This window comes from Strongyloides ratti (assembly GCF_001040885.1).
Source record: "Strongyloides ratti genome assembly S_ratti_ED321, chromosome : 2".
Lineage (NCBI taxonomy): Eukaryota > Metazoa > Nematoda > Chromadorea > Rhabditida > Strongyloididae > Strongyloides > Strongyloides ratti.
The window spans coordinates 9,307,297-9,323,662 of NC_037308.1; the positions used below are offsets into that span (position 1 = coordinate 9,307,297).

At 24.7% G+C, this 16,366-nt stretch overlaps 7 protein-coding genes across 7 annotated transcripts; 3 read left to right on the top strand and 4 right to left on the bottom strand.

Annotated features, from left to right (window-relative positions):
* Positions 1 to 957: 957 nt before the first annotated feature.
* On the top strand, positions 958 to 3,642 carry SRAE_2000296100 (Coatomer subunit gamma-1; the record flags this gene model as incomplete). Its single annotated transcript, XM_024654098.1, has 2 exons — positions 958 to 1,038; positions 1,087 to 3,642. 2 exons carry the CDS (start codon positions 958 to 960, stop codon positions 3,640 to 3,642), a joined length of 2,637 nt encoding a protein of 878 aa, XP_024507503.1.
* Positions 3,643 to 3,730: 88 nt separating this feature from the next.
* Positions 3,731 to 5,833, bottom strand: SRAE_2000296200 (Spartin; the record flags this gene model as incomplete). Its single annotated transcript, XM_024654099.1, has 4 exons — positions 3,731 to 4,161; positions 4,209 to 5,139; positions 5,186 to 5,280; positions 5,686 to 5,833. 4 exons carry the CDS (start codon positions 5,831 to 5,833, stop codon positions 3,731 to 3,733), a joined length of 1,605 nt encoding a protein of 534 aa, XP_024507504.1.
* A 196-nt stretch (positions 5,834 to 6,029) lies between these two features.
* Positions 6,030 to 6,422, bottom strand: SRAE_2000296300 (Dolichyl-diphosphooligosaccharide--protein glycosyltransferase subunit DAD1; the record flags this gene model as incomplete). Its single annotated transcript, XM_024654100.1, has 2 exons — positions 6,030 to 6,160; positions 6,209 to 6,422. 2 exons carry the CDS (start codon positions 6,420 to 6,422, stop codon positions 6,030 to 6,032), a joined length of 345 nt encoding a protein of 114 aa, XP_024507505.1.
* A 183-nt stretch (positions 6,423 to 6,605) lies between these two features.
* SRAE_2000296400 (Hypothetical protein) lies at positions 6,606 to 7,240 on the top strand (the record flags this gene model as incomplete). Its single annotated transcript, XM_024654101.1, has 2 exons — positions 6,606 to 6,827; positions 6,884 to 7,240. The coding sequence occupies 2 exons, from the start codon at positions 6,606 to 6,608 to the stop codon at positions 7,238 to 7,240; spliced, it is 579 nt and encodes a 192-aa protein (XP_024507506.1).
* Positions 7,241 to 7,396: 156 nt separating this feature from the next.
* On the bottom strand, positions 7,397 to 8,241 carry SRAE_2000296500 (Ras-related protein Rab-18; the record flags this gene model as incomplete). The annotated part of the gene is made up of 3 exons (XM_024654102.1): positions 7,397 to 7,922; positions 7,972 to 8,068; positions 8,115 to 8,241. The coding sequence occupies 3 exons, from the start codon at positions 8,239 to 8,241 to the stop codon at positions 7,397 to 7,399; spliced, it is 750 nt and encodes a 249-aa protein (XP_024507507.1).
* A 2,281-nt stretch (positions 8,242 to 10,522) lies between these two features.
* SRAE_2000296600 (Epidermal growth factor-like domain and von Willebrand factor, type C domain and EGF-like calcium-binding domain and Green fluorescent protein-like domain-containing protein) lies at positions 10,523 to 12,290 on the bottom strand (the record flags this gene model as incomplete). The annotated part of the gene is made up of 3 exons (XM_024654103.1): positions 10,523 to 10,892; positions 11,185 to 12,146; positions 12,213 to 12,290. The coding sequence occupies 3 exons, from the start codon at positions 12,288 to 12,290 to the stop codon at positions 10,523 to 10,525; spliced, it is 1,410 nt and encodes a 469-aa protein (XP_024507508.1).
* Positions 12,291 to 15,032: 2,742 nt separating this feature from the next.
* SRAE_2000296700 (Transcription factor, Skn-1-like, DNA-binding domain-containing protein) lies at positions 15,033 to 15,796 on the top strand (the record flags this gene model as incomplete). Its single annotated transcript, XM_024654104.1, has 2 exons — positions 15,033 to 15,687; positions 15,735 to 15,796. 2 exons carry the CDS (start codon positions 15,033 to 15,035, stop codon positions 15,794 to 15,796), a joined length of 717 nt encoding a protein of 238 aa, XP_024507509.1.
* Between the last annotated feature and the right edge of the window lie 570 nt (positions 15,797 to 16,366).

Consider the following 16,366-nt stretch of genomic DNA (forward strand, 5'->3'; position numbering starts at 1 on the left):
GTAATTTTATTTCTTTTCTTTTGAAATATAAGTAACCGAAACATGCAATAATAATATAATAAAATTCAAATAATAATATCTTATACACCATATAATTACTATTAAAAACATTTTATACCAAATTTATAAAACTTTAAATTTGTCATACAAATGAAAGTCATTGTTTAAAATTTTTACATTGCTTATTTTTTTATCTCTTTTCTTTATTCCTTAACTGTAGAAACAATATTTGATTGTTTGGTATTATTTAAAGTTCTCATCAGAATAATAAATGTACATTGAAATTTACCCAAACTATCTTTTGAACTTTTACATGTTATTTTCTAATTACTTATTTAGATAATATTCATTTTTTGTTAAATTTATTTTATAATTAATGTAATTGTAAATTGAGTCAGCAGAATGTTCGTAAATTAATTAAACAATGGTAAACATTATCTCAGTACTGTTTTTGAATAAATTAAAAGTTGCAAAGAGTACATTCCTTTGTTGTTCTAACAAAAGAATCCTAGTAAAATATTAAATTTTTTTTAAATAATTTGTTAAAAACTATTCTAAATACAGTTTTTTTCATTTTAAAATGTTTTGTTTACTTTTATCCTCAAAATGTAGAAAATTTACATATTAATTAAAAATAAATAGAAACAACTATAGATAATTATTTTTAAAATATCTTAATTGCTTCTCCTACATCATAGTAATTATAACATGAAATTTTTCCTATTACAAAAAAGGTTAAAATCAGATTTCTTCTAAGAATGGTGAAAAATTTTATCGTCATTTATCAAATAATTACTTTGACGATATAATTTCCTGCGTTTACTTTGTTATTAAAGATTTGTCAACAATTGGTAAATTGTCAGTTATTTTCCGAGCGAGACAACTTTCTGCCACGTCGTTATTGTAATTATAAATTTGAAGATTATAAAATATTTTCATACTTGTAGTTGTTGAAAAATGCGTAAAGATAAAAAAGACGATGAATCAGGATCAGGTAATCCTTATGCACACCTTGATAAAGCCGCCGTTCTTCAAGAGGTAAATTTTATACTACTTAACAGTTATTTTTTTTTCCAAATACTTTAGGGTCGTGCTTTTAATGAGACTCCTATAAATGCAAGAAAATGTACCCTTATTTTATCCAAGTTACTTTATTTATTAATGAATGGAGAAACTGTTGGTAAAACAGAAGCTACAGATATCTTTTTTGCCATTACTAAACTTTGGCAATCAAAAGATACAAGTCTCAGAAGATTAGTTTATCTTGCAGTAAAAGATCTATCTTCAGTAGCTGATGATGTTATTATTGTAACTTCTTCTCTTACAAAAGATATGACAGGAAAAGTTGATATGTATCGTGCTGCTGCCATAAGAGCATTATGTAAAATTACTGATTCTGGTATGCTTCAAGCTATTGAAAGATATATGAAACAAGCTATTGTTGATAGAACACCTGCAGTTTCTTCTGCTGCACTTGTATCGTCACTTCATTTATTAAAAAAATCACCAGATGTTGTCAAAAGATGGTCAAATGAAATTCAGGAAGTTGTTGCTTCTGATAACCATATGGTCCAATATCACGCTTTGGCTTTATTATACCATATAAGAAGTGGTGATAGAATTGCAATCACAAAAATGATCCAAAAATATGGAAAAAGTGGAATGAAATCTCCACTTGCTTTATGTTATCTTATAAGAATAGCTTCTCAACTTATTGTTGTTGAAGAAGCAACACCTGATTCACCAATGCACAAATTTATTGTTTCATGTTTACATCATAAATGTGAAATTGTTATTTTTGAAGCAGCTACTGCAATTGCCAATATGGAAAATACAGATTCTTCACAACTTTCTTCTGCTATTTCTGTTCTCCAACTCATGTGCTCTTCTCCAAAACCAACATTTAGATTTGCTGCTGTTAGAACTTTAAACAAATTATCAACTGACCATCCAGAGGTTGTATCTACATGTAATGTTGATCTTGAGCAACTAATTACTGACTCAAATAGAAGCATTGCTACATTAGCTATAACAACTCTTTTGAAAACTGGAGCAGAAACTTCTGTTGACAGACTTATGAAACAAATATCATCATTTGTCTCTGAAATTAGTGATGAATTTAAAATTGTTGTCATTGAAGCTATTAGAAGTTTGTGTGTTAGATATCCAAGAAAACATGTAGTAATGATGCAATTTTTAACTCCAATGCTTAGAAGTGAAGGAGGTTTTGCTTATAAAAAAGCAATCGTTGATACAATAATTGCTATAATTGAAGAGAATAGTGAAGCCAAAGAAATTGGTCTTGCTCATTTGTGTGAATTTATTGAAGATTGTGAACACACACAACTTGCCACAAAAGTTCTTCATGTTCTAGGATGTGAATGTCCAAAACTTAAAAGTCCAAGAAGATATATTCGTTATATCTATAATCGTATGATTCTTGAAGCAACTCAAGTTCGTGCTGCTGCGGTAACAGCACTTGCCAAATTTGGTGCACAATGTGAAGATCTTCGTGATTCAATTATTGTTTTGTTGAGGAGATGTCTTCTTGATACCGACGATGAAGTTAGAGATCGTGCTACATTTTACATTTCAATTTTGGAATTAGGTGATTCAGCTAATCTTACAACTTACATTCTCAATGTTCTTCAAGTTTCTGTTATTGGTTTGGAACATGCTCTTCAAAATTACATTGCATGTGGTGATTTTTCATCTCCATTTGATATGAAAAGTGTTCCATTGTCAGAGAAACCCATTACAGTTGAAGAACGTAGGAGACCATCTCTTGCTATGGAAGATGTTTCTGCTAAAGAAGAGAAACCAAAAGTCAGTAGACAAGAAATGTTTATGGAACAACTTTCAACTATACCACAACTTTCTAACCTTGGTCCCTTATTCCGGTCATCACAATCTATTGAACTTACGGAATCTGTGGCTGAATATACAGTAACATTGGTCAAACATACATTTGCAGATCATATTGTTTTCCAATTCGATTGTAAGAATACGTTAAATGATCAGTTACTAGAAAACGTTTCTGTAGAAATTGAACCATTAGATGATGAGGGATGGACTGTTGAACATCGTTTACCACTAGCTAAATTACCTTATAATGAACCTGGAACTACATATACTGTTTTGTCTTTACCTGAAAGTGGTGCTATAACAGGAAGTTTTTCAGCTATTCTTACGTTCCAAGTTGCTGATGTTGATCCAACAACTGGTCAACCGGAGAGTGATGAAAGGTATGATGATTCCTTCTGTTTAGAAGAAATCGAAATAGGAGTTCCAGATCATGTACAACCAGTTGTTAAAACAAATTTCTCTGCTAATTGGGATGAGTTGGGTGAAGAGAATGAATTTGAAGAAACATATTCACTACAAAATATATCATCTTTACCAGATGCTATTAAGAATCTTCAAAATTGTTTAGGAATGGGTGTATGTGATAAAAGTGACAAGATTTCTGTTGGCAAGAACAATCATCAACTACTATTGTCAGGAGTATTTAGGGGTGGTTTTGAAGCACTAGCTAAAGTTAGATTGGCTTTAGATCCTCAAGATAATACTGTTCTTATAAATATTGTTGTTAGAAGTGAAGATGAAGGCGTAAGTCAAGTTTTAGGCGCAGCCATTTCATAACTTTTTAACATATTATAATATTATAAAATGAATTTAACAAAATTATTTATTAGACAAAAAATTTTTTCATAATTATATATAAAATTTGTTATTCGTTTTTCTTTGTTTTCTTTATTTCCAAAGGCACTTCTACTTCTGAGTGTAAATCTCCACCACTTAAATTGTGAACAAACTGAACACCTGCTTTTCTAGCCATCCTTGCTGCAACACTTCTCGGTCCTAAATCCCATAATTGAATACCTGAGATTGTTGTGTGACCTGCAGCATACATAGCTTTATGGGTGGTTGTAGCTGCATCTTCTCCATATTTGTATCTCACACTTTCGACTGTTTCATCAGCTATATTTCTAAATAGAATTTTACTAGCATTTTCTAATGACATCCATACAGTTGAAACTCCGGTAACACCACCTCCAATGATATTAAATGTTCCAGTTGTTATACGTGAAGGATTATTTCCACCTATAGTATTTGCAATTCCACTTCCTATCTTCATTCCCATATCTCCAACAGCATCAACTATAATAAATATTTAGATTTTACAAAAAAAAAAAAAGTCAACTTACGTAACCCTCTTGTTACTTTAGCAAACATTTTACTTCCTTTATGGATATAAAAAATAGAATGTTTAATAACAGGATTAATATTAGCTGGATTATCATTTGGTTGAATGTTACTTCTGTGTTTTTCACCAGTTTTTTGTATAATACTTGAAACTTTCTGAGTAGATGAATATATTCCACCTGCAATTTTATCACCACCTTTAATAAAAAGTTTTGCAATTTTTTGACTAAATCGTTTTCTTTCATCTTTAGACATATTTTTCATTTCATCATTGTCATTTACTCTTATTTCTGTAAAAGCATTCAATGTTTCTTCAAAACTTTTTTTTACATCTTCTCCTAGTGTATCTGGAATCATAATACCTACACACATTGTAGGTTGTTCTTCAGTTGGGTTTGGAACAACATAAATATTAAATTCATTTTTAAGAACAGGTGTCTTCCCAGGTATTAATGGATAAACCCATGGCCCTACTTGAATAAAAGCATCAGGCTTGAATTTTTTAATATTTTCATTTATTTTTGGAGATTTTTCCTTGAATTTTAATATTTGAAGAGATGTAGGATAGGTAGGAATAGATGCAGATTCTCCATCTATTACAAATAATTGTACACCTTCAGGTATAAAAAAAATTACTTCAGCTTCATTATCAACTGATTCTTTTAAATTTTTTCCATCTTTTGAATTTGTTTTGGAACTTTCACTTCCAGAAATATTAATAACTTTAATCATTTCATCATTTGAAATATCATCATAATTAATTTTTTTTATATTATTAGTATCTAAATTTTTTTCTAAATTACTCAATCTTAAAATAACTTTTTTTTTAGCTTCGCATATCATATCAAATAATTCATGATTTTTTGTTTCTGGTATTTTTTCTGCTTCTTCTAATAACTCTAAACCATGTTTATACATTTTAATTGCAAGATTCTAAAAAAAAAATTATTAATAAGAATATAATTTATATTCAAATTACCTTTTCTCCATCATCATCATAACATATGCCTTGTTCAAAAAAGGCTAAAACTTCTGTAAGAAAACTTTCAACAATATTTGGATCCATTTTAAAATCTAAAATTATATTTAATTTTATGAAAAAAGAAAATTTAAAGTATTCACACTTTGTAGTTAGGCAAAAACACACGATAATCAATAACAAAATGAAAAATATTTAACAATGATGTTTGATATTAATGACTACACGATTTAAATAATGTCAAAATATTTTATACCAATTTTAAAATAACTTTATAGTATTACATCAAAAATTTACATGTGTCTGGTTAAAAGTACTTCGCATATAATAGTCTTAATAATACTTTTATTTGATATTAACTAAAGAAAATATGTGTATAGAAAAAGTTTATTTATATCCTATAGAAAATGAATCACTACAAAAGATACAATTTAAAGTACTTTTCAACATTATACATTTATGAAATTGCAGTTATCATTAATTTTCTTTTGTTACATAACGTTCATTCCAAAGAGGGATATATTGTCCAACAGCTTTCCAGTCACAAAAGTAAACAGCAAGCATAAAACCAGAAGCGCCATAAGCTCCATAAGTTTTGTAATATTGTGGCTTTGTTATGGCAGCCTTGACAAATCTCAATGGTTTCATATACAACATTTTATCTAAAAAAATTTTTTTACTAATAATAAAACAAAGAAAATATTACATCGTTAAGACGATAATATAAAAACATAACCAAACAATAATTTTATTTAACATTTTAAAATAATTTAATCATTTGAAAAAAAAGAAATGATAAATAAATAACATTTAATATCTTATTTTTTTTTTCAAAACAGCAAATTTAACCTAAAACATTTGCTACAACAAGATGAAGAACTACATGTGCAAGACAAAAATCTGCAAAAGCTCTTTCTGGGGAAATATTTTTAAATTCTTCGCAATTTGAAGGATCAACCTGAGAACGGAGAGATGCTAGAAAAAAAAAGATATTAGAAAGAAGTAAAAAAAAAACAAAAATACCTGCAAGAACAAATGAAGCAACTGTTGAAATAAATCCTGCTAAAAAAGCATTAAAAGGATATGATGTCAAAAAAACACAATAAATAAATTGAACAATTCCTGTTAATAAAATATAAACCATATAAGCATCAATTATCTTAAGCTTTTTTGGTGTAGTTTTAGGATAATCTTGGAACATTAAACGAACAAGTTCAGAAAAATTTTTTTCAACCATTTTAGGACTAGTAATGAACGGTGGAATGTAAAGTGTTTTATATTGTTGTAAAGGCTAAAAATAATCCAAAATTGCTTGTTGGAGGAGGGTCATCTATCCAATTTTTTTCGTCACAAAATATTTCAATCAAAAAGTGGAAAAATGTTTAATGATTATGAAGTTATTTTATAATTTTAAGTTAAAATGGGGAAAGAAAAGAAGTCTAATCGTATAAAAATTTCATTAAATTCTTCCTTAAATTTTTGGTGGAATGAGGAATATAATAGAAATTCAGAAATTTTAGATATTATAGGAAAATATTTTGAAGAAAATGGTTTTAAAAAAAATAAAATATTTAATAAAAATAAGACAGAAGAAGAAAAATTAAATTCTAATAAAAGTTATTCAGTTCCATATCAGACTCGTGTAAGTTATTTTTATAAAATTTTATTTATTTAATTATTTTTTATATATATTTCAAGTTATCTAAAGCTGTTTTTGGATTAAAACAAGTGTTAAAATTAGCAAATATAAATAAATTAAAATGTATATTACTTGATTCATCTATAATTACTCACCCAGCTATCAGTACTGTTTTTGGTATAAAATTAAATTTAACATCAAAAGATCGATGTCCAGTTTATTGTATTCCTAATTTATCAAGTTATTTGTCAAAAAAATTAAATTATTCAAGTATATCTGCTATAGGCTTTCTTACTCAAGATGAAGAATTATTTACTAACTTCAAAAATACATTAAAAGAAAGTGGAATAAAAGTTAGTGGAAAAACAGAAGTTTTGACAAAAGAAGTAAAATCTAAAAAAAAAAATAAAAAATAATTTAGTCTTTACTTAAACTTTTTAAAAATGGATTTATTAATAATTATAAAAATAAAATAGTAGGCATATTACATGATTATGTTTTGTATTCACTATATTTAAATAAATACATCTATGAATATTTTATATACAAATGACATCTAATACTTTTGGAAATCAGCTTATTGTACAACATAACAGTGATCTTTTTTTCTTTGTTTCCCTTTTTTTGATTGATATTTTTTTATTCAAAGGCTCATATGAACTACCAACTTCATCAGAATTTTGTGATTTAAGACTGGTAGAAAGAGAAGCAGATTTTAAACTTTCAATTTCATTAGTAAAAATAGTATGAGCAATAGAATTAATTGATTTTATAACTCCTGATCCTGTATAAGAAGAAACTTCAAAATATTCTGCTTCATGATTTTTTGCCCATTCTAAACCTTCTCCTTCCGTAACACACCTATTAAGAATATCATCATTTTTAGTTGCAATAACAAAAAGCCTTGGTGTTGTTGTAACTCTTTTTTCAACTAAATGATACCATTTATTGAGATTTTTAAAAGATTCTCTATTTGTTAGATCAAAAACAAAAATGATATTTGTGATAAAATTAATATAATTTATTATGGCTTCTTCACGATTCTTACAAATCAAAGGATCTAAAATTAACAATTCACACTTTTCATTTAAAATATTTCTAAAAATAATTAAGAGATAATATATCCAAAAAAGATAAAAAAAATTACATATATGATTTTATAAAGGGTACACCTAAATTATTTGTTACTTTAGTAGTAAATCCTTGTCCATTATATCTTAATATTAAACTTGACTTTCCAACTCCTTAAAAAAAAAAAAATTTATAATAAAAAAATTTTTTTTAACAAACCTGAATCACCAAGAATACAAATTTTAGATCTATTTAACTGAATTTCAGGCTTTCCTTGTTTTGAATTCCAAAATTTAAAAGCCGTTTTATTAGTTGGACTATCTTTACGAGGTGTGTTAGTCGTCATTAAACGCTACTGATTTCTTTATTCTATAAAATAATAGATTATCGGTTTTTTTTTTTTTAAAAAAATATACATATAAAAAAACATAGCCAAATACAAAATAAAAAAACGACTAATAATACTAATAATAAAAAAAGTAAATAAACTGATAATAAAAAAAAAAAAAACTTTGACTTTGATGATATTAATTTAATCATAAAAAAATTCCTTTTGTAAATAATTATTCCATTTGAAAGACATTAGACTAAGTTAGTTAATAAAATAATAATTCACTTACGATTAATATTTTATATAATTCGTTGAAATTCTTATCATAAGAAAAGATTAGACATTTTCTCCAAAACTTCATCTTATGATAAGAAACAAATTGATAGTAGTAAAACAATAATATTAAAGTAGGGGAAAGATAATTTAAAAAAATTTTTTTATATATATATAAATAGAAAAAAGATTATTTTATTGTAGTTTTTTTACCACAGTCTTTTGTTTACAGTAAATATATATATATATATATTTTAATAGAAAACGATACATTTAAAATTGGCTGTTAATGAATATAAACACAATTCTAAACATTTTCGATAAAAGGATTATAAAGTTGGAGAAAAAAAAAAAATCCCTGAACAAATAAAAATTATTATATTAAATTAAAATTAAATTAAAAATAATCTCTTAGGTAAAATTTTTTATCAAAAAAAAAAAATAGATTATCATTTTTTTGATAAGAAAAATTAAGAAGTTCAATATAATTATTTAAACTAAAAAGATGGTTACAAGTTTTATACAAACTTGAATAATTGTGTTTTAATTTCTTTACTGCAAAAAAAAAAGTATATAAAATTACATAATAAAATATTCCATTTATATATATATGTATAAGATGATTATTTTAATTATATAAGTTGTTTTCAATAATTTATCAATAGTACAATTATCCCTACTTAATTTGATCAACATTTACTATAAGGTTATTTAATTATAGAAACTTAATATAACTTTGAAATGTCATGATTATTTGTATGTATAAAAAAAAAAACTTGAAGTAAATAAAAATATATTTAATATATATATATAAATATATCATACAATTATTAGTCATGTGGCATTATTTTAAGATACATTAAAAATGATCACGTTTACATATATGTTAAAATAAGGAATCTTTTATATTTTAATGAACTTTCAATAATAACAAAAAAATAAAATGTAGTGTAACTTAAAGGTAGGTTATTGAAAAGATAAATAGTTTACCAGTATAGAGATAAAATAATTAATAAAAATATTTATTTTCTTATAACGAAGAACTTTGAGAAAAAGAGAAATAATATATGATCACTCTGCTAATGAATTTAAAAATATTAAAGCTATTTAAAATTTGTTGATTTTACCTTAGATACATATGTGTGTTATGAATATATGTAATTTTTATGTGTAGTACAAAGATGAAGTAAACAAAAGTATAAGAATATATATATATAATATTATTTGGTAGATATATATATATATATATTTTAACGAGAGATGTCTAGTAAAAAGTTAAAAACAATTTTTAATTAAAGTTGAAACATAAATTTCTAAATGTTATTTTGATAACTCGTCTTTAAGATGCCTTTATATGAGAAAAATTAATAATAACGTTTGTGATATGGTAAGAAATATGTCAATTTAATACTTGTTTCAGTTTATACTTACACTTTATTGTGACAAAAAATAATAAATGGAAAGGTATAATTAGCATTAATTAATCAAATAGAATGTATTTAAGTGATTCATACAATAAAATTAATTAATTACTCTGATAAAGGAAAAAACAAAAAAATATTGTATATACATTTAGGAATTTTAAATTAAATGAACAGGTGACATAAGTTAAAGAACAACAAAATTCGATTTAAAAGTACAATATGCGATCAATGGTTAGTTAATATATCAAGATAAGTTAAAATTGATAATATTTAAAAAATCGTTTTAAAGTATACAAATGTTACTAAATATAAAATGATGTTAGAAGTTAACATCTAAGTAAACAAATTTTTATCTTAATTTTGAACATAAGTATTTTATTTAAAAGTTTTGAAAAATTAAATTACAAAACAAAGAATAGATACTAAATCATCTTAATATAGATATAAATATAATTGACATGACAAAATATTTTATTAAATTTTAACGATAAAAATATTTAAAAAAAAAATATAATTGATAAAGATATAAATATGTATTTTTTTAAATGCATATTACACTAAACATTCCTGTATTTTAAATTCTACTTTTTTAAATAATTTTAGTGAATTGTGTCTAAGCATTGTTTGTCATCAATTCTAACAAAACCAGGAAGACAATCACATTTAAATGAACCTGGTGTATTAATACATACTGTACCATGATTACAAGAATTATTTTGCCTTTCAGATATATGACATTCATCAATATCAAAACATTTTGTTCCATTTCCAAAAAATCCCTCTTTACATAAACATTTAGGTCCATGATCTTCATGAATACATATAGCATTTTGATCACATGGATAGTCTATATCAATATAATTTTCTTTTTCACACCAATTTTCTTTTTTACATTTAGGACAACATTCATTGGGTGGAGTTATTTGCTCCTCTTCATTACAAGATAATAAAGGACAGGATGTTGGATTTCTAAAACATTATAATAAGATGATTAATGATTTTTAATCATTCATTTTTGTTTTTACTAATATAACTGTTTGATAAATAATTTAATTTATCATGTTTTGTTAGTGTAAAAAAAATATTTACTAAATATAATTTTCTTTTGTAATTTATATTTTGATAAAATATAAATATACATTACGTTTAATATTTTTATAATAATTACTATTTAAAAATATATTTAATTATATTTTTTTAAAAATATTATTTAGTAATATCATTAATTTAGGGAAGAATTATATTAATTTTTAAAACTTACTTAAATTGACAATTCATTTTCCCTTCTTCACATTCACATTTAACACAACTTTTGGGCCAAAAAACTTCTCCATTATGGTAATTTATACCATTATACCAACATTCTTTTCCACAAATAGGACAACATTTATCTTTTAAAATTGTAGGATGTTTACAGTCTAACTTTGGACAACCAATAGGTCCACATTGTAAATTTCCAGTTGTTGAACATTGGCATTCAGTACAATTTACCAAATCTTGGTATTTTTCTCCAAAAGATAGTACATGACCTCCAGTTCCAGAACATCCTCTTTGATGAAGTTCAACTTTTTTAACTCTTTCTACCAAACCTTTAACTACATATCTAATATGATTAACTTCATTTTCTAGTAACTTTATTTTATTATCATCATTAATGTCATCATTGCCATTGTCTTCCTCCTCATTGTGTATTTCATCTTCATTATCATTGTTTTTAGTAAACAAAGATGTATCAAGATAAGGACATAATAATGAAATTGGTGTTCCATGATCAATTGAAAATTCTCTTATTTTACCGGGAAATTTATTACTTTTATGTATATTATGCCCAATATAAATTCTAATACCTTTTAATTTTTTACTTATTAAATTAAAATCTTTCATTGCCCATACAATTTTACAATCATCAACAACCATCATTTTGTTATCTCTTATTGATAGCATTGGTTTATGCCAATCATCAGTAACCATATTAGTGGGAAATTTAACTTCTCTGATATGAGGGACATCTGTGTCATCTTGACTATCATTTTTTACATCAACTAACCATCGAACTTTCATCTCATTAGAAATTGCAGATAAATACCAATCAAAAACTAATTCTTGATGATCATAAGGTTGATGGTATATAGAAATTAATGTTCCTTCCATTTCAGAGTCATTCCATACTTCAAATTGTATATCAACATCCCTTCTATAAATTACATCCCACATTTTATATCCCTAAAAAAAAGTTATGTAAAATTTATTGGTAATAAAAGAAAAATAAATTAAGGGAGTAAAATTTACCTGTGTTTTAGAAATTGCATAATGTCCCTTTCCATTTACCAGAGAAAAAATAAATAAAAATAAAATAAAAACTTTCATTCTAAATTTTTGTCAATGATTAAAATAATATTTTGTACATAAAAAAAAAGAAATTTAAATATAGAAATAAAATTGTAACATTCAAGTATAAAAAGTTTTATCAAATACGTTCTAACTTTTAAGTAGATATATATTAACTTTTTCAATTCTTCTCTCTCGAACAGACATGGCAAATGAAATCTATTTATATTCTGTTCAACTTATAATAGTAATCCAATCATTTATTAAGTATTACAAACTTTAAAGATTTACTTTTTTTTATAAGTTTAACAATATATAATAAAGATATAATGAGAAAATTTTGCAAAAAGAAAAATGTTTTTAACTAATAAGCAGAAAACACTTTGACTGATAAATGAAAAACTTTTATGTCAACATCTAAATAACAATTTTTTTTATGATTTTTCAAAATAAAAATATAAATAAATTCCTAGCAATCTTATTTTATTAGTAATTAAAATTTTTTTTTTTCACTGAAGTTAAGATAAATTATAATAAAAGTAGTAGGAAAAAAAATTTTTAGATATAAAATTAATAATTTTTAACCAAAAGCATATTTCATCAAAAATATATGTTTAAAAATTTTATTGAATAGAAAGAGAAATATTCAACTAGACATTTTAAACAATTAGCATATATATCTTAAACTTCATCAGTTCAATTGAAAAGAGGCTGCCAAAACTTTTGGCGCTGTTATAATATCACTACATAAGTAACTCCATATCCTGGTTTTCCTTCTTTGCTTATCAATCTTGAAAAATTTTGACAAATTTAATTTACACAAATAAATAAATTAAAATGTCGCGCATTGGTTTATAGAGATAAAATATCTAATAAATATTTTATAGATGCTTCTATAATATTGAGATATTTAAGTTATAATAATAATTTTACAAGAAAAAGTATCTCTTTTTTTTTAATAATTATTTTCTTTTCCCATAAAATATATTTATGTAATATTGACAAATAATAAATAATTTTAAATTATAATGTAAAAAGATATATCAAAAAGAAATTCTAAGAGTAAATGAACACATGTATTATTTATTGGATCCTTAAGTAAAGGGGATTACAAAATGGATAGGATTTGTTGATGAAAAGTAATAGGGAAAAATACTTATATTATAACTTTGGTACAATATTTTTGAAACCAAAAGATTATTATTCTTCAAAAAAAAAAAACCGTCAAAATACATCTTGTTTTACAATGATAAATGGACACATAAACCTAATCCATCTCATATATTTATATATCACTTTATGATAAAAATTACATAAATACATATGTTAAATATATCTTCATATTTAAAAATAAATTTTCTTTGATGCTATTAGTGTTTCAAAACATTTACAGCCTTTTCTTCTTTTTTTTTATCAAAAAAGCATAAATGAAAAGAGGTTCCCTCTAATTTGTAACCATTCACCAGTAAAAGATTTTAACAAAATTTCTATTAAAATTTGTAGTGCCTTTTTCAACATAATAACATTCAATTGATGTTTAATCAACCATACAATACACATGTCAAATTTTAGTCTTTTAACTTTAATACAGTATAAAAAATAGTAATTTTTCTCCTATTTTCAATCCTTCAATGGTGCAATTTAGGTATATATATTTTTTTTTTACCAATATCACTAATTTAAATAAACATTAAAAGAAAAGATGTTCATTGTTACTTTAAAAGCCATTATTTTACAATGTTTTAAAAAATGATTACATTTTTTTTAAGAAACAAAAAAAAATAGGATTTAAAAGTATCACATTTCTTTTTAATTTGATGTTTTGTTGAAAAAGAACAAAGTAAAAATTAAGATTATTTTAGTTTATTTAAGTGCAAAATATTAGAGGAAAAAAAGATCTCTTCTAACCAAATAATAAATGTTTAACTATACTATTTTGATTTTTTCTACAGATTAAGTTTATAAATAAAATATGACCAGAAACAAAAAAAAGAAAGAATTTTTAAAAATTTAATCTCATACATTGTATTACTTTTCAAAAACAACTAAAAGTTTTAAAATTTACGTAAGTGTAGGACAAAGACATACAAAATAATTTTTAAATTATCATACAACTAATTTCATTAAATGTATTAAAAAAAATCTATGTTTTTGTGATAATAAATATCTAAATCATACTTATCAAATATCAGTTCATAAAACATTTTTTCTCTAAAAAACCAATCTCATACCAAATAAAAGCTGTTATTTTTATCTTTAAGTTAAACCACTTTAATACCGAAACAAATATTATACGTGTTACAAATCAAACAAATTCTAACTAACACTATATATCGTAAAAAAACATAAATGGGATTCCAAAACTCTCTTATTGAAAGAAAGACATATACACTAATTTGATCACTTTGATACATCTTTTATTATAAAAAACGTCTAAATACCTTCCAGCGTAATCTCTTATTGCCTATGAATGAAATAGAATGGAGTTCTAGTGAATAACTAACTTACAAGAATACAACAAAATGGTAAATCTTAAAACGACTCATTAACATGATTGCTTCTATCTGCAAACCAATTATAGGAAAACTAAATTTTCGTTTGTCACAATGGCAGGTTAAATATAATCATTTATATTTAACATTTAGCTATATCGTTAATAGTTTTCTTTTCCATTATTAAGGTAAATCCATCGATTGCTCTCTTTTTTTATTGTATATTTTTTATTTTAATATTATTTATATATTCCAGAAATTGCATACTTTTATAAATTATTCCTAAAAGATGCTTCCTCGCTCACCTCATGATATGTATGACGACTACCTTCTTCCAGACATTAATGGACACTACTATTCTTCATACCATTCAACTGCAGGAATGGATCAGTATATGGGACAACAGAGTCATGATGATGGTTCAAGACTTTATTCTGACTTTGATAATATTTTTACTTCATCTGAATACTATCGATACCAGGATCATAGTGGGGGACAATTGAATGTTCAAATTAAAGAGGAACCTACGGATGATAATCCTTCGGCGAGACATCCAAACTATCCTGACAGCTATGGCCCTGATTTACGCCACGAGTTACTTGCTCCGGATCTCCCGACTCACAACAACAACAGAATGTTACTGGAGGAACCTGATGATATAAAAGAAGAAGTTTTAGGACAAGCATATTCTGTACCATCCCATATACCATCACGTGAAAAGTCCTCAATTTACAGAAGTGTCTCGTCATCTCCAGATTTTTCAGGTAAAAAGAAGCAACCTAGAAGGAAAAACAACAAGGATATTGAATTGGCTCGAAATAACAACATTCCAGCAACTCCCACACAAATAGCCGAATTTACCTATGAACAACTAAAAAGTTTTATTGCTAAATACCAATTTAGTGATGAACAAATTTTGTTAATCAAAGCAATACGAAGAAGAGGTACGTTTCGACACATATTTAATTTTTATTATTTCTTTTATTTTTAGGTAGAAACAAGAAATCCGTTGCCCTGTATCGTCAAAAAAAAGGATCACAAATAAGATTTTAGATTTATTGTTTTGTTATTGTTATAAAAAGATAGTATATTATTATTATATAATTTTTAATAAATTTATTTTATGTTTCTTTTTCTATACCAAATTTTTCGAAAATAAAGCTAAAGAAGTTATGTCAACAAGTGTATAAAAATGTTGTTTGTATACATGTTGTTATATTGACATAGTTAAACAATAAAAAATATTTTTATTTGTTAAATTGTAAAATCATGCCCAAATAAGAGAAGTGCAATTAAAAAAAGATTGAAAGAGTGACCATGTTCAAAATGTGTAAAGTAATGGAATAAAAGTTGATAGTATAAAAATTAATCATTGTTGGAAATTACAGTAAAATATCTTAACTACATTTTATATTAAATTGGAATATAAAAAATTTCAACTGTGGGGAAAAATATTAACGGCCATTTTCTTCTTCAATATATTCAGTAATATCATATACTTTATTATATTTATTTTAAAAGCTATTAAAATAAAATTAAGGAACTTAACATTTCTTTTAAATGTTGACTATTAGAGTAATTCAAAATATAACAATTATTCAATTTACTTTTGCAATATACTTT